The following is a 17,865-nucleotide window of genomic DNA, read 5'->3' as shown; positions in this document are numbered from 1 at the left end:
GTCGAAAAAGCCATTACACCCAACATGCTTGGCAATGAGATTAACTTTGGCTACATGGATTGCTCAAGCGGAAAGATTCTCAATGGCTTGGAGAAGTCATTGGCTACTGTTATGCTTCCAGTTCTGCAGAACCAAGAGGTAAAATTTGTTTTACTCTGGTTTGACACTTAGCCTCTCCATCACATTTGTCGAGAGACACAAATTGAAACAGTTTTTGTTGGTCTTTTAAAAAACTTCATCTTTTTTATACTGTTTACTTATATGTAATGTTCTAGTCTTTGCTGCATGAGTTCAGCATACACTGAACAGTCCATTGTCCTAGGTATGTTAGCTAGTAATGTGTACGAAACAAGGAAGACAACCGAGTGCCAGTATAATCTATTGTAAAATTTAGTGACTTACTACCACAAAACGTTGAGCAGTACCATTCATTTGAAAACGAATCTATTTTCTGTTTTGAATGAATTGAATGTAATAAAAAACTTTGCGGGCAACACAAACGTGCGAGTTAAACATTATACTAAACTAATCAGATAAACAGATGCCATTACATCAGAAGCTCATTGTGACAGGCAATATTAGATAATCAGGTTTTTAATTGATCCTTGCATCTCCCACTGCAGTCCTGGGGAGCGCTCGCTGGCTCAGGAAACAGACAGGTAACAGACTTTCTTGAACAGATAAGCAACTTCATAAATCAGCTTACCTCAGCTCAGGGCAGCCTTGATGATCAGATATATCTGCATGAGTGTGATGTGGAAGCAGCATTATCCAAGATGAAGACCCTTGCTGACTATCAAGAGTGGGGTGAGCTAGCCAGCATGTGATATTGACTGATTTTATCCCATGAATAATGTTATATTAACTGATTCTATCCCATGAATTATGTGATATTAACTGAGTCTATCTCATGAATAATGTGATATTAACTAAGTCTATCCCATGAATAATGTGGTATTAACTGAGTCTATCTCATGAATAATATTATATTAACTGATTCTATCCCATGAATAATGTGATATTAACTGAGTCTATCTCATGAATAATGTGATATTAACTAAGTCTATCCCATGAATAATATTATATTAACTGATTCTATCCCATGAATAATATGATATTAACTGAATCTATCCCATGAATAATGTTATATTAACTGAGTCTATTCCATGAATAATATTATATTAACTGAGTCTATTCCATGAATAATATTATATTAACTGATTCTATCCCATGAATAATGTTATATTAACTGATTCTATCCCATGAATTATGTGATATTAACTGAGTCTATCTCATGAATAATGTGATATTAACTGAGTCTATCTCATGAATAATATTATATTAACTGATTCTATCCCATGAATAATGTTATATTAACTGATTCTATCCCATGAATTATGTGATATTAACTGAGTCTATCTCATGAATAATGTGATATTAACTGAGTCTATCTCATGAATAATATTATATTAACTGATTCTATCCCATGAATAATATGATATTAACTGAATCTATCCCATGAATAATGTTATATTAACTGAGTCTATTCCATGAATAATATTATATTAACTGAGTCTATCCCATGAATAATATTATATTAACTGAGTCTATCCCATGAATAATGTTATATTAACTGAGTCTATCCCATGAATAATGTTATATTAACTGAGTCTATCCCATGAATAATGTTATATTAACTGATTCTATCTCATGAATAATATTATATTAACTGAGTCTATCCCATGAATAATGTTATATTAACTGAGTCTATCCCATGAATAATGTGATATTTACTGAGTCTATCCCATGAATTATGTGGTGTTAACAGATTCTATCCCATGAATAGTGTGAACATTCATGCAACTAGGCAATCCTTTTAGAATAAGATGGTTCTCTAAAGCTGCATGTATAATGTATGCCTTCCATTATTTGGTTTGCACTACAGCATGCTACCGCTAATGTTAGCTGGCTCTTCCATACTCTCCTTCTACTACTCAATTGAAGATACACTCTGTCTTGTTACTAAGTACTCCTGTTAATGTTAAGGTTCAAACATTTTTTAGCGATGAATGGCGACTTTGTTGAAAAACTTGAGGAAATTCTGGCATCTTGGGCAAAACAGATAGAACAGGTTCTTACTGAGAGTGAGCAAATGAGGAGGGAGGCTGATGACATCGGCCCGTCTGCTGAGCTAACCTACTGGAAAAGCAGGATGGCTAAATTTAACAAGTAAGAAACAAGCAGTGCTCGTCGGCAATCAATAGATATAAGCTTTGAAACTAGACCACGTTGTATATGTAGACTCGCTCCGAGTAGCTCTATAGGCAGTTCATATGACTAGCTATGGTTTGACTGTGTTCATATTCAAACCTTATGTTCATCTATTATTCATAAAGTTACGTTTGTCACATTTAATGTGAAATGGATAGCTCTGTCACTTATTGTTACTATGTAATGTGTACTTTCTTATTTGTATTATTTTTATATCGAGTCGTTTCTCCATTAGTAACTCAATGTAGGGAGGAACTTATAATGTCACACAGTCAGCCTTAGATGTTTTCTATATTCAGCTTGCTGGAGCAGATAAAGAGCCAGAAATGCAAAGCAGTCGTTGGGGTCCTACAGGTGGCCAAATCAAAGTCGCTGCTGAACTGGCGTCAGCTCGACATCCGTATTACAGATGCTGCCAATGAGGCCAAGGACAACGTCAAATATCTTTATACACTAGATAAATTCTTTGGACCTCTCGTTAAGTGCAGCCCAGTAAGTAACCTTTGGTTAACTAAAATTTTGTGTAGGAATTGCTTGCTCACATTAGCAAAACGAACTGTCCATAGTGTTTTTGTTTCACTGTCACCAATGAACTCATGTTGTCATGCTACTATATTTGCATTAGGCACCCTTTTATGTTCTTGAAATTTTTATTCAATTTATACCTTGAACAAGTTTTTCTGGTCAATATGGTAAACAATATTTCAGTTCTTCAACCTCCATGTATGTCACATAAAATTGTGTGAAACTACAATTTCCAAGTTTATATATATCATTTATTTGATAGGGTGATTTGACGGATCAGGTGCCAGGGCTAATGAATGCCATCCGTATGATATACAGTATCTCAGGTTACTACAACACATCTGAGCGAATGACCTCCCTCTTTGTCAAGGTCACCAATCAGATGATCACCACATGCAAGGCCTACATCAAGCGAGATGTTTCTAGAATCTGGGATCTCCCAAGGTTGCTCTATACTTTTTGCTCCTATTAACTCATTCAGGAACACTTTCAAATTTGTAGTTGTCAAACCATGTTTGCTCAATAACAGAAGTTTACATACTGGTGCGAAAACTCACCGTGAGGCTCTGTAAATTTGTTTCTTCTAATTTAAAGTTAAAGGGTGTTTGTACAGTAGTAATTTTTACAATATATAGGTATTAGGTTAGCGATAGTTTGTTTATTCGATTGCCCTGAAATCATATGTCTGGAAAAATAATTCTAGTATAATACGCTGGGGGAACATTCGGATTTAAAAAGGTATAAAGATCTTGGTGAATGAAGACTGCTATCGCTACCCATTGCCAGTTTCTGCTTACCTAGTCACAGGGAAACTAGTTAGTACACTCTGTTTGTAGGCCGGTGCTCTTGGAGAGGATCCGTGACTGCATGAAACTGAACACCGCTTATCAGAACTGCTTCCAAAGAACAAAGGAGAGACTGCAGGAGAATCCGAATGAAAGACAGTTTGAATTTTCAGAGAACTACATCTTTGGAAAGTTTGACACATTCTGCAGACGACTAGAAAAAATCAGAGACATGATGAACACTATTGAGGCATTTTCTGGTAAACATATCTACTTAGTGTATTTTCATTTCTTTTTGCTGGTTTTGGGTGTGTTCAGCCACAGTGGGCAGTACAGGGCTTAGAAATTTACAATATCAATCACTCTCAAAACGTTGTGTAAGGCGAATGTTGGTGCAAGTCAGAATATCATAAAGAAATTATTCTGTATTGTATTATAGTAAAATGTAACAATCAATATTAAAAAGTACATTATCATAAACAAGAAAACGATTCCTTACCACATGAATTATAGTAAATTTTAATAAGATGGTGGAGAATCTAGAGTAATAGAGTCATAATGAAGGTCAAAAAGTATAGACGATGATGAAATATGTGAGGGAGAGAACCAGTGTACACAACCAAAATGGCATTTCATGGAAAATTTTTGACACAACCAGAACATCTGCTGAGGGAGAAACTAGTTTGCAGCTGTTTACATTGCTTACGAAACAAGTAATAGGATGATAATATCATTCATAACCTCAAAACAGTGTAAATCGGGATCATCGCAGCTGAAAGACTCCCTGTATATACATACAGCATATAGTACACAATCGCCTCTCAGAATAGACCTATAGTCATAAGCAATCATTTATATGCATAGCAAACAATCTATAGAGTACATATCGTACTATGAAAATACTTACAGTTGACCATAAACAACTGCAGTTGTCGATCACGGGCAAACTACAGCTAAAAGTTATTAAATTGTAAAGTAATTCTATAAAGATAAATGTATAGGATGTTTTCATATCTTCTATATAATATTCTATTTGATACTGGCAAAACTTTTTGGATTAAAGGGTCTCCGCATGTAATAAAGGGTCTCCACATGTAATAAAGGGTCTCCACATGTAATAAAGGGTCTCCACATGTAATAAAGGGTCTCCGCATGTAATAAAGGGTCTCCACATGTAATAAAGGGTCTCCACATGTAATAAAGGGTCTTCACATGTAATTAAAGGTTTTCACATGTAATAAAGGGTCTCCACATGTGATAAAGGGTCTCCACGTGTAATAAAGTGTGTCCACATGTAATTAAGAGTCTCCACTTGTAATAAAGGTTTCCACATGTAATAAAGGGTTTCCACATGTAATAAAAGGTCTCCACATGTAATAAAGGATCTTCACATGTAATAAAGGATCTTCACATGTAATAAAGGGTCTCCACATGTAATAAAGGGTCTCCACATGTAATAAAGAGTCTCCACATGTAATAAAGGGTCTCCACATGTAATAAAGGGTCTCCACATGTAATAAAGGGTCTCCACATGTAATAAAGGGTCTCCACATGTAATAAAGGGTCTCCACGTGTAATAAAGGGTCTCCATGTGTAATAAAGGGTCTCCACATGTAATAAAGGGTCTCCATGTGTAATAAAGGGTCTCCACATGTAATAAAGGGTCTCCACATGTAATAAAGGGTCTCCATGTGTAATAAAGGGTCTCCACATGTAATAAAGGGTCTCCACATGTAATAAAGTGTCTCCACATGTAATAAAGGGTCTCCACATGTAATAAAGGGTCTCCATGTGTAATCTTTTGATAAGCTAAAATGCTAATTGATGGTATGCTGTAGATGGTCATCAATTTGTTATGTTTTTTTAACTAAATATTTTGGCTGAGCTAAAGTAGTAAATACTTTACTAAGAGATTAAGCTGTAATTCACCGTTTTATACCAGCTATTGCAGACAGCTGTTTGTGTATGCAGGCCTCGCTGATGTGCGTATCGAAGGAATCGATGCCATTGCCATGCGTTACAAAACGATGGTTGACACATTCAAGAAAAAGAACTATGATTTGCTCGACCACAGAAAGCAGGACTATGACAATGATTATGTTGACTTCCGCACACAGATTGAGTCACTCCAACAGAGCCTCCAGGGCTTCATGGACTCATGGTTCACCAGAAATCTATCAGTAAGTTTATAGCTGAGATGCAGTTAGCATTCCACCAGAATTTATACAGCTAAAATGGTAAAATTTGAAGAGGGTTTTGGTCACGTTATCTAAATATGTTCTTAGTGAACAAAGTCACTATGTCAAACTGAATTTTGCAATTTTAAAATACTTTGTTTTCGTATCAAATGTTGCTTGAATATTCTACATACGTTCATGACCATTTGAATTACTTGCCTGTCCATTCAATGATACTCAATTTTTATGCCAACATTGGCTTCCGGAGCAAGTACTTACATGTACTTACATATCCTTAATCCATGGTAAATCTTACAAACTCTTCATTGCTCATTGTGTTTCAATCATCTAGTTAGCTAAACCTAGCACACTCCTACTTGTATCAGAATGCTAGGAGAAGGCAACTACCTAAAAGAACACTTGGTTGCGTGTTTCAGCATAATACAGTGAGTGGAAGTACTAGTAACCCCGATGCAATAGTGCTGTATCCTTAGCTTCTTAGTCTTCCTATGTATGTGAATCTTTTCATCTTTCTTTGCAGAGAAGTTCTTTCAAAGTTGGTCACTTCACTTGCTGTAGTAGTTAGACTGATTATAGTTTCAACTTTTTGGCTTTTATCATCTTTCACAAAAACTGGAATGTATTTGCACGGGCTGACTGCTTTACACTTTTTCTAAAGCATTGAATAATGTCCTGTAGTATTTTATTAATATGTTACCGATTCTATAAAATAAGTTTAATTTTTAAAAGGCAAACGGTGCGCGAATAGTTTTTGTTTACTATTGGTTGCCCTTGGTTTTCATTGGTCAGCTTGCGTTGTCGTTGGTTGTTCATCACTTTTGGTCACTATTAATGGCAAGTAGTGTTATTGGCTACAATCAGTTACTGTATGAAAATGGTTGATAATCATTGGTTATCTCTGATTATCTTTGGTGATCACCAGTTGCCATTGAACAAAATATTTTTCTCTCGGTAGCTTTTTATGCACATTAAATTGTTTCTAGAAACCTGTGCAAGCAAGCATTCCAGTTTGAAGCTTTCAAACTTTGTATACGCCAGCCATCGGTAATGCTTGTGTCTTGTTTAATGGCTATGATCGATATCAGATTTTGTTCTATCTGCAAACCAGAGTATATAGATCACTATCGCTGCCATCTGCTTGTGATATACTAGTTGTAGCTGCTCTTCATTCTGTTTCTATTGTTTGCTCTTTACTTGTTCTTGGTATGCCAGACAGATCAAAACTGTCTGGACAAATAAAACAGGTGCTGCCCTAGCTGCGAGTTTTACCTTTGATAGTTTCTTAACCAAAACAATCAGTGAAAGAAAAAGATATATATACACATAATAATCTATTGCACATTACATTATTGCATTTCATCAATGTATTTATTACAACATTGCGTCAGTTCTGCATTTAGTTTTGCGTTGCATCAGTGGTAATTGTAAATGTGCCGTTGCAATAGTAAAGCTACATTAAACTACTAAATTCCTGTACATAACTCATGTTGCTCTGGTTCTTCAGACTGAAAAAGCGCTCATTCTGCTTGGAAAGTTTGAGCGTATCGAAGGAGCTCAGCTCAATATTACCGAGAAGTATCAGAAGCTGCTTGGCAGCTATGGCAGAGACCTCGAGGCTGTCAGAAAGCTTTACCAAAAACTTAAGAATGAGCCGCCATCAGCTAGGAACCTGCCTCCTGTTGCCGGGCGCATCGCGTGGGCCAGACAGCTCTACCGGCGCATTGATGGGCCAATGAGAGTCTTCAAGCAGCACAAGGAGATTCTGAATGTGAGATCATTTTGTCAACTTTCAGAGCTCGTACTAATTTGGTTCACCTTTTTAAACGTTAAAGATATTTTGTTGAAGCTGTTTGCTGTGCGGAATTTATAGGGTTTTGCTCTTGCTTTTCCTGTTCTAGTTATTGATAAGCTAGTATTTAGAACATTACATGTAAAAACTGCTGAGTAATATGATGGTAGCCAAATGAGTTTGTTTTACTTGTTCTTAATTCTTGGTGAGAGTATACTGATCTTGGTACAAGCCATATCAACACTTTGCTAGTTTTATGGACTAATCGACCGCTTATGACTTTTTTCTGTAGACTCCAGATGCTAAGAAGGTGGTTCGCAACTTTAACAAGATGGCTTCTGTTCTCATGGAGTATGAGATGTTGTACCACAGGTCCTGGTGTAGGGCTGTTGACACTGTCAAGTCTGGCATGCATGCTGCCCTTCTTGTTAAGCATCCAGAGACCAAAGAACTCTTTGTTAACCTTGACCCTGCCATTCTAGAGCTCATACAAGAGGCCAAGTATATTCAGAAATTGAGTCTGGAAGTCCCGGCTACGGCTGCCAGTCTCTGCTTGCAGGAAGCGAAGCTTATTGACACCCGCAGCAGGTGAGTGAAACATTGAGACAAGCATAAAAACTTAGTCGCAAGTTTTAGGCTCCATTATGGTGTTTTATAATATATATACATGTATATATATATATGATTCTAGTAGTTTGCATGTCTACACCACTAAAGTCTAAACTTTAGCTGAACCTTCAAGTGCTGTTAGATGATTATTTGAACACATGTTAAAACAATGTCTATATGTATATGTCTATACTAGTTGCCTTACAGCAAAATATCACCTGAGTTATTGTAGGACTTGAGTGATTAAACGGAGTTGAAAGTTTATCTACCCGTAGTTACTAAACCTTCGTCCGTTTTCGTAGGGTTGTAACAAACATTTAGAAATATATTCTAGTTCTCTCATCATCATACCATATTTTTTACTCATGATTATCTGCTAGCCATATGCTACAACACTATCAGTACATGTTTATGTTACAACACTAATAGTACATGTTTATGTTGCAACACTGTCAGTACATGTTTATGTTACAACACTGTCAGTACATGTTTATGTTACAACACTGATAGTACATGTTTATGTTGCAACACTATCAGTACATGTTTATGTTACAACACTGATAGTACATGTTTATGTTGCAACACTGTCAGTACATGTTTATGTTGCAACACTGGCAGTACATGTTTATGTTACAACACTGACAGCACATGTTTGTGTTACAACACTGACAGTACATGTTAATGTTACAACACTGGCAGTACATGTTTATATTACAACACTGTCAGTACATGTTTATGTTACAACTACAACACTGACAGTACATGTTTATGTTACAACTGCAACACTGACAGTACATGTTTATGTTACAACTGCAACACTGATAGTACATGTTTATGTTGCAACACTATCAGTACATGTTTATGTTACAACACTGATAGTACATGTTTGTGTTACAACACTGACAGTACATGTTAATGTTACAACACTGGCAGTACATGTTTATGTTACAACACTGATAGTACATGTTTATGTTGCAACACTGTCAGTACATGTTTATGTTGCAACACTGGCAGTACATGTTTATGTTACAACACTGATAGTACATGTTTATGTTGCAACACTGTCAGTACATGTTTATGTTGCAACACTATCAGTACATGTTTATGTTACAACACTGATAGTACATGTTTATGTTGCAACACTATCAGTACATGTTTATGTTACAACACTGATAGTACATGTTTATGTTACAACATTGGCAGTACATGTTTATGTTAGCATGGTATATAATTCTAGGCAGAAATTTAAGACTTCCACACTTCCAGTCAAGAAGACTTGAAGTCTTCTCAACGAGAAGCCCAAGAAGTGTGTAAGCCTTTAGCTATAGCATGTGTTCACTTTGCAGACTCACCAATATGCTTGAGGAATACAGACGGATGGTTGCACCAATCCCTGTGGCTGTAGCCCCCATGTTCCGGCCCTTCACTGACAGAGTTGACGAGTTTATCAAGCCAGGCCTCGTCTCCCTTACCTGGACCTCTATCAAGATACCCGAATGTATGCAATCGTATCATACAGATAATAATACTAGCTATTTATATTTCTTTTGGAAAATCAACTTGCAAAAAATTATAGTAGATTTTATCAGAAAGTATCTGTATTTTTCTATCATTTGTAATTGTTTTTGATGCTTGAGGTGATCTGACTGCCAGGATGTTTCTAGATTAAAATTGACAAAACTTAATTGCGGTTAAAATGCTCAGATCAAAGAAAAGTCTGATTATAACAACTCTAGTTGTAAAGAGACTGATGGAATAGAGATGCGTAGCGTTGCAATTTGAATGCAACAGCTGATATCAACTATAGCGACTAGTAACATCATTTTGGTGCATATTTATCATCTGAGCGTTTTAACCGTGATCAAGTTTTGTTGATTTTAATCTTGAAGCTCCCTGACAGTCAAATTAACATAAACATAAAAAAAAATCGCAAATAATAGAAAAATACCAATACTTTCTGATAAAATCTACTATAATTGTGTGTAAGTTCATCTCTAGGTATTTTCTATAAAAATAGAATTTGATAATCTTTGTTCAATATGTTTTGATTCATGTTTTATGAACGCACTCATTGCAGGTTTGTTTCAGAAATATATGATGTTTCTAAGTTTTACTGATTTTTGTGTCTCAGATCTGACTGGCATCAAGAAATCACTAACAGAGCTGTTTAACCTCATCAAGGCTGTCTCAGACATCTGGGATTGCCGCATTGAAGCTGTGCTTGAAGAGATGTCTGTGATTCCTCTGTGTGACCTACCGGATGAGGATCCTCTCACCGTCACACAGTTCTTGGAGAATACTCAGTCTAGATGCAAGCAGAGCTCTCAGACACTCGCAAAGTATGCGATGCGTTACTTTTTGCTCATGTTATGTGTCACCAGGATCTTCTACGACCTGTTTATAGGTTTAAGTAGTTCAGCAGATTGTCTGGAAATACCATGTCATTCGGTAGCTTTTGACAATGAATATTTTTATAAAACTGTGTTCTGTCAGCGAACTGAACAGCACTTTACATAACAGTTACTTGTAAAGCTGTAGCCAGAGTGAATAGCATGGTATAATGGAATATAATCTTTATCTTTTGTTACTACATTAAATGGTGCAGATGAACAATATCACTGCGAAACAACCTTCAACAAAAGCAACGCAGCATTTCATAGCAGTCAAGTTTCTTTTAAACTCTAGAATGCAGATTAACTTGTTTGAAGTTTACATGTATTTTCTATCCACTAAGCAATTTTGTTTTATGCGTTCTAGAGAGTTCTAATAAAATTGGTCTGTAGCTTTTTTGTTTTCTGTGAATTTGGATACTATGCTGTAAAACGGCTTATTTCACTGTAAAAGCTATGTACCTTTGCAGACAAAGCGCCCTCGTAGAGTCGGCCATGTATGACCTAGTAAATCTTCTAAAGGGCAATTTACTGGAGGAAGAGAAGGTTGGGCTAAGCCCTGAGGAGCACTACACCTGCAACAACCCTGATGCCAAGAAACAGAGATGTCAGGAGTGCCAGCCTTGCTCATACTATGCCATGCTCAACATGGTCACTCAGAAAAACACAGAGGCTCTTGTCAAATGTGGGTAGCCTTAACAGGTGTCTAACTGATCTAAACAGGTGTCTGATCGTGTTACTCATGGACAAACACCTGTTGGTAATAGAGCTCTGTCACATGTTACTTTGTATTAGTAAAGCACAAATTAAGGAAGTCCTACCAAAATATTAAAATAAATAAATAGTGGTGTGTGAAATAAGCTGGACCCTTTTATTGGAAAATGAAAATTCTCTTTTATAACAGTGCTACTCATGGCAAATTGATATGAATAGCCACATATTATATATTACACTAGTCTTCATTTTGTCTTGATTTCAAATATGTAAACCAAACAACGTCACAATAATGTTTTGAAATGATTATGTAGGCTAAATTCTGAACATTTCATTGTTTTTAATGGTTGAATATAGCAATCTGTGAAGAAATGATTACGCCATATGCTTTTCATTTGCGTGTTTCAAGTCATATACATGTATTTAAGTTTCACTTCGCCTCCAGTCTTTGCTATAGAATGGCTACTGGCACTCATGCCTTCGACCAGACACCTGGGAGTTTCATCACTCGACTCAAAAGATATTTTTCATTGCAAATGTGCACTAAAGCAACTGATTGATAGACTGATAATCTGATGGTTTGGTGTTACCGCCCCCAATCCTCTTATGAACACTGGTTTAACTGATATTATTCTGAAGTTGTCTGACTTCTCTATAAATACAGGTACCAGGCTGTCACTAGATGCACTGAAGAGAAGGCTATATATAGTAAAGGCGTATACTAACCAAGATGTACAGGAAGAGTCACCGCCATTCTTCAAGGTACAGTGATTATCCATATGGTAGAGTAGATTATCTTATGGCAGAATAGATTATCCATATCGTAGATTAGATTATCTTATGGTAGAGTAGATTATCCATATGGTAGAGTAGATTATCCTTATGGTAGAGTAGATTATCTTATGGTAGGGCAGATTATCTTATGGTAGGGCAGATGCTTCAACCTAGTTTTCTAAATAGCTTATTCTTTTCACTTCTTTAAATGCTGTTACCACCCTTCCTTGTAACACGGAACTAAAGCTTCTTAAGTTTGCTGATTCTTCTATTAATGCATTAGTACTAGTATCAAATACATGGAGCTAAAAATATCTACGAGTCGCTAACTTTAGTCAATCCCAATGAGAGATATTTTTAAAAGTAGCCCTGGCGTTGTAGGCGGACATAGTTCTTGAGATTCCAAATGTGACATTGAAGCCTTCAATAGATGACATTCAGGGAGCCATAAACAAGGGCACTCAAATCATCCTCTCAATGACTTCCGACATTTCTCAGTGGGAGCACCAACTGCTGCACCAGCGACTCCAGCATAAGGTAACAACAGCCTATCCCGTCTCTTTTTAACCTTTTTCAAAGCTCTCTTCAACATTTTTAATCTCTTTTTAGTTTAACAATTTATTGAACAAGAATGCTTTCAATGTCAGTATTTAAGGTTTAGTAAATATAACTCAACAATATTAATCTTATTATTATGCAGCTTGTCTATTCCTAGCCTAATATCACTTGAGGGTTTGAAGTTGTCTTCTCGATTCTCTTAGCAAACGTTATTTGCATAACGTTTGTACTAAAAAAAAGTTTTTGATGCCAACTAAAAGTGGTCTGATTACGAGACTATCTCATGTATGTGGTTGATCTTTAATCCTGCAATGAACTTTTATACTGTATTTTTAGACTATTCTAAACTTGCGATTAAACTTAGACTCATCTTGTTTGAATTCAGTCGCATCGTTTGTTTTGCCAGGAAACGCGAGCTTTTGAGTTGATGATGGGTTTAAGATTGGTAATCTTCATCAGAAATTTTATTACTAGTTTTTATACATTTTATTCTGCATGTCAACTATTCCATCGCTTAAGCTCTCCATTGAATCATTATAACACGCATCGAGTGTTCAAAGCACCATTTTTTGAACGATTGAGATATTTGCCTTTTAGCCCAAAAAGATGGTAAGCATACATATTGTTGGACGCATATTACAGTATTAGGAGCCCTACCTGTCATGATTTTGCGTGACAAAATTATCTCTTGTGTTCCTACAATGAGCATGCTTCATCTTCGCTCATGTGTTTGCCTATTTCATCTCTCCATAAATACATATCTGGTTAAATCTGACTTGTTTTGTCTCTCTTTTGGTACATCTATGCTTATATCTGGGCTCTTTCTTCTCTTTATGGACATAACCTAGTATTCGTGTTTTTATATCGATGTATGGTATAGTCTGGTCTGTCTTGTTATGCTTTGATTGCTGTTTCCTTAATTATGGTAAACGGAGCAAGTCTAGGACAATAGCGTAGTAGATTTCATATGAATCCACAGTAAGAGCCTGCTATTAGATAGCCTGAAAGCACGTAGACACCCCTGTCTACTCAGGCATGGTAAATACAGTAGTTATGCATATAAGACTGGTGATTATTTTCCATGCTATGGTTCAGGCTGTGAGAACAAGCTAACCATAAATTCTTGACCTTTTATACCAAGAACTTCCTATTCAATTATAGTTTTTGATGAATTTTTATGTTAGTATGATGCTCGAGGTTTCGAACAAGCATCGCAAAACCATAGCTTCAACATTGCATCGCTTGTTCATTCGAGAACAGTAGATATCAGCAAGTGTCTCAAGTGTTTCAAGTGTCTCAAGTGTTTCATGTATCTCAGCATGAGTTAATAATGTTGTTGCTGGGCGTGAAGTGGAATGGTATTGTTATTACATTGCTGCCGTTTTTACAGAGTCAATAAAGATACAAATCTGAGATAAATCAAACAAAAGAAACTTTATATCAAACAAGATTTTGTTTCAATTGCGGAAAATGCTCAAAGATGGTAAACCACGCTACCAATTTCAGGGCTTTTAATTGTTGCTTCTAAATTGTTAAATAAATAATTAAATGATGAATTATTATAGTAGTTATTAATAATAAATATAGTAAGTTAGCTAGAGACATTAGTCAAGTGAGCTCTCGATACCTGAGTATTTGAAATAGTTTTTTTTTAATTCTTACTCTATTTTAATTATTATTAATTATTATTATTATTGTTTCATGCGAGTGGATGCATTTCAGGAGCATCATGATACGGCGACGGATGAGAAAGCTGATGACAAGGCCATGCTTGGAGTTGTTGCTAAACCACTGCACAAGCAAATAGCCGAGCATAAAGACGTGACTAAAATTGTCATACAGCTCAACGGTATTCTATCTGGCATGAAACCAGATGTTACAGAAGTGCTCAAGGAGTTCAAGTGCTTTGAGGAGTTGTGGGCGTCTGTAAGTTCCTTAGCTAACCTTTATGTAATGTTTCTAAAGCTGGTGAGAAGGGCATGTCTCGCGGTTATCCTTAAGTGATTTGTAAAGTTGCACAAAACATGTAGAGCTCATCAGCAAGTTTTTCAGATAACCGGTTAAAAGTAACTACATACAACAATGGATAAAATTCAACCATCATTTATAAACAACTTTTTGACAAATGTCTTAAAATTTTGCTCATGCGCGGGAAATGTTGATATTTAGATGACCTTGTAGGATTGTGCACAGACCAAAGTTGGTTGTGTCATAGAATTGTGTCATAGAATTGTGTCATAAAATTGTGTCATAGAATTATGCCATAAAGTTGCTAACCCAATTTTGTCCAAGTATTTGCTTTGATGTCATACGCAAGCAGGTTTAGTTTTGTCTCATTAGGTGGAATTTCCTTATTTCTGCTTAGAGCCAAATCCATTGGTAATTTCTTATCTTATAATTGTATGTGGTATAAGTATTTTTATTTTTATTTGCAAAACTAGCCTAAGTTTTCATAATTGCTTTCTAGGATCCACAAGAGAAGGTGACAGAGTTCATGGCTGCCAAGCCTATCCTTTCTGAGGTCGAGGCACAGATTCGGCATTATGTGGTAGGCTGTATTCATTGAAGGCTAATTTTACCCTAGTCCCTTTTGCTGAATTTGTATTTTTAACCTTTGGCTGCCGGTCGTTCTGGCTGGCACCATAGTGCTTGTTCTGCCATTGACCTAAGTTAGCAACAAGGAGCAATAAAAACTCACTTAAAATTTCAAAGTTTTAGTTTTATTCATCATGTATTAAAGTTTATTACAAACTAGTGGACTTATTCATGAGAACAGAGCATGTATTGAAGTTTATTACAAACTAGTGGACTTATTCATGAGAACAGAGCATGCATTAATAGGCTTTTAACAGATGAATTCTGAGGTTATGTAATTTTTGTGACAATTATTTAATTTCTCTATTTTTATAAAGGAAGAAATATGATACTATTGCACTCTAAAAGATGCATGCATGACCCGATTAGTGTGACTCTATAAGAAGTTATAGAGTTGCACTAATCCGGTCCAACATTAACTCTATGAAAGTTAATGTTGGGCGTATAAATATGGTGCATTTTTGGTATTCGGTATCTGTGGAATCTGCTTTGGCCATCAGCTATAATTTTCTGCCATGTTGGACAATAAATACGTGGCCTGGCGACTAGATGGGAAAAATTATTGAAATGGCGGCCAACAAAAGCACTTCTGTCTCATGTTCTGCATTGACATCGTCTATCATATGTCTATGTTTTGCCACAGAAACGACCTCCTTACCACCTTATCCTTACCTCCTTCCCTCCTTATCACAGTCTAAAGCTTGCATCACGAGGGCTCTTGTTTTAAAAACTGTTTTTTGTTGTTTAACATCAAAATCATTGCTAAAACTGAATTATCATGATTATATTGGTATAAATAGATGCAGTTTTAAAATTCTGTCAGTTAACCTTAAAAGTTGTTCTTTAATATTCCATGATAGTAAAATGTTTTTTAGTCTTACCATTGATGTGCTATTTGGCCTTTATGGTGGTAGTTTATACTTCTAAACAATTTATAAATATATTCAAATGCTATGGTGTAATTTCTTAACTGGTTTAAAACAGTTTTACAGCAATGATAGCTCACTTTCTGGCAGTTTCTGACAAAATGGTTTTGTAGCAAATGGAGACAACCATCGAGGAATTTCAACCGTCGTACCATGTAGGACCCGTATTATTTGTGACGGCTGCGCTAAAGAGAGCCCTCATCACTGAGGCTCAAACATGGAAGTTTGCCTACGGCAAGGCTCTCAATGAGAAATGTGCCAAGGAGATGGATGAGCTACTCGAGTACATGGATAGCCTTCTCAAAAAGCTCTTGCGTCCCACATCTGACCTTGATGATGTCCGAGCTCATATGGGCTCTCTCGCTGACATTAGGTGACATATGCGAGCACAAATATTTTCGGTTATGGCTATTTCAGCCATAATATTTGAAAATTCTATTTCACCGTGTTATAGCAGTTCTAAAATGATATGATCGATTTTTGTTAACCAATATCGTACAAGGATATACCACTTCCTATTTGCCAGGAAATTTCTAACGAGATATAATTTCAAATATCAATAGCCAATGTCAAAAAATATTTGTTTTGCCATGTTTGTATTTAGGCGATACCACCTTCTGAACTAAATAGATGCACCGCCACTACTGTGTGCTGTGCTGACTTCTTATCTATTGGGCCCAGAAAACAGCTTAGCTGTTCGTGTGATTTGACAATATATTCAATCGCTGTGGCGAATGGTCAGTCGTTACCAACACTCTCTCTTATGTAATGCAGAGAGAATCAGATAAGGATAGAGTTCACCATGCAGCCAATAGAAGAAAGCTACGCTGCCCTTAACAAATATAATCTCATCTTTAATGATGGCAACGCTGAGAGGGTGGACTCGCTGAGCTACGGTTGGAAGAAAGTGACTTCTCAGGTAAGGCTGCGCAATAATTTAAAGTTCCACACGCTTCCCTATTACTAAGTTTCCATTCAGCGATGGCGTAGTGAGACACTCCCATATGGCACTGAAATACTATCATGGAAACAACTGTGTCACTCACACTTTGTTATAATTCATTGTCGCTGTTTGGAAGTGGAACAATCGCGCGCTGCGCCATTTTTGTGTCGTGGAAATAGCATTAGCGACCAATGGCGTCAAATTTGTGCGTGCGCATAGGTTTTGCTTTACTGTGGCTTCATAAGGCGTCTACTATGTGCCATATGGAAACATTATCTGCTTGTCAACCCAGTGTAGCGCTTCGGCTCTGGTGCACCGAGGTGTCACTACAGTATCGCTGTATGGGAACTTAGTATGTGCCTAAACCATGAGAGCCACACACTGTAATGGTATCAGGTGAGCTGGCTATAGCTTTTCTACAGCTATCACTCAAAATATAAAATAGTGATTGAAACATTTTCTTAGGCGCTTCAGCAATAAATATTTGTCTCCTTATGTAAGACATTTTCTGAACTCTTAAATTTGGAGTTATGATCTCCTGAAAGTAAGACAGGCCTAAACGCTAGTGATAGTGTAAGACAGCTGTTAAGGTTGTGATATTAATACTCTTGGTTTAGTCACTCTTTATCACTCATTGACGTCCTTCATGTGATTCACAGGGCAGGGAGGTGCAAGATCACTTGCTCAAGATCCAACCAACCTTCAAGTCTGACCTTGTCAGCGGAGTCACGCAGTTCATCACAGATGTTAACAACTACGTCGCTGACTACGATGAAAAGTAAGCTCAG

General features: G+C 36.5%; 1 protein-coding gene across 1 annotated transcript in view; it reads left to right on the top strand.

The window, feature by feature from the left end:
- The first annotated feature begins 22 nt into the window (after positions 1–22).
- Positions 23–17,865, top strand: part of LOC137403587 (dynein axonemal heavy chain 5-like) — a 72,312-nt gene continuing 54,469 nt past the window's right edge. Inside the window, exons 1-19 of the mRNA XM_068089547.1 lie at positions 23–138; positions 624–807; positions 2,064–2,229; positions 2,571–2,763; positions 3,059–3,240; positions 3,633–3,841; positions 5,553–5,761; positions 7,284–7,547; positions 7,861–8,156; positions 9,524–9,675; positions 10,309–10,516; positions 11,038–11,252; positions 11,946–12,043; positions 12,437–12,592; positions 14,336–14,539; positions 15,081–15,161; positions 16,248–16,507; positions 16,909–17,053; positions 17,737–17,855. Coding sequence (XP_067945648.1) covers positions 25–138; positions 624–807; positions 2,064–2,229; positions 2,571–2,763; positions 3,059–3,240; positions 3,633–3,841; positions 5,553–5,761; positions 7,284–7,547; positions 7,861–8,156; positions 9,524–9,675; positions 10,309–10,516; positions 11,038–11,252; positions 11,946–12,043; positions 12,437–12,592; positions 14,336–14,539; positions 15,081–15,161; positions 16,248–16,507; positions 16,909–17,053; positions 17,737–17,855 — 3,455 coding nt within the window. The 5' untranslated portion in view covers positions 23–24. The remainder of the gene's footprint in view (positions 139–623; positions 808–2,063; positions 2,230–2,570; positions 2,764–3,058; positions 3,241–3,632; positions 3,842–5,552; positions 5,762–7,283; positions 7,548–7,860; positions 8,157–9,523; positions 9,676–10,308; positions 10,517–11,037; positions 11,253–11,945; positions 12,044–12,436; positions 12,593–14,335; positions 14,540–15,080; positions 15,162–16,247; positions 16,508–16,908; positions 17,054–17,736; positions 17,856–17,865) is intronic.

The sequence above is a fragment of the Watersipora subatra genome, chromosome 9, assembly GCF_963576615.1.
Source record: "Watersipora subatra chromosome 9, tzWatSuba1.1, whole genome shotgun sequence".
NCBI classification, from domain to species: Eukaryota; Metazoa; Bryozoa; class Gymnolaemata; order Cheilostomatida; family Watersiporidae; genus Watersipora; species Watersipora subatra.
The sequence above is the reverse complement of the archived record's forward strand: the minus strand, read 5'-3'. Positions and strand labels throughout refer to the sequence as shown.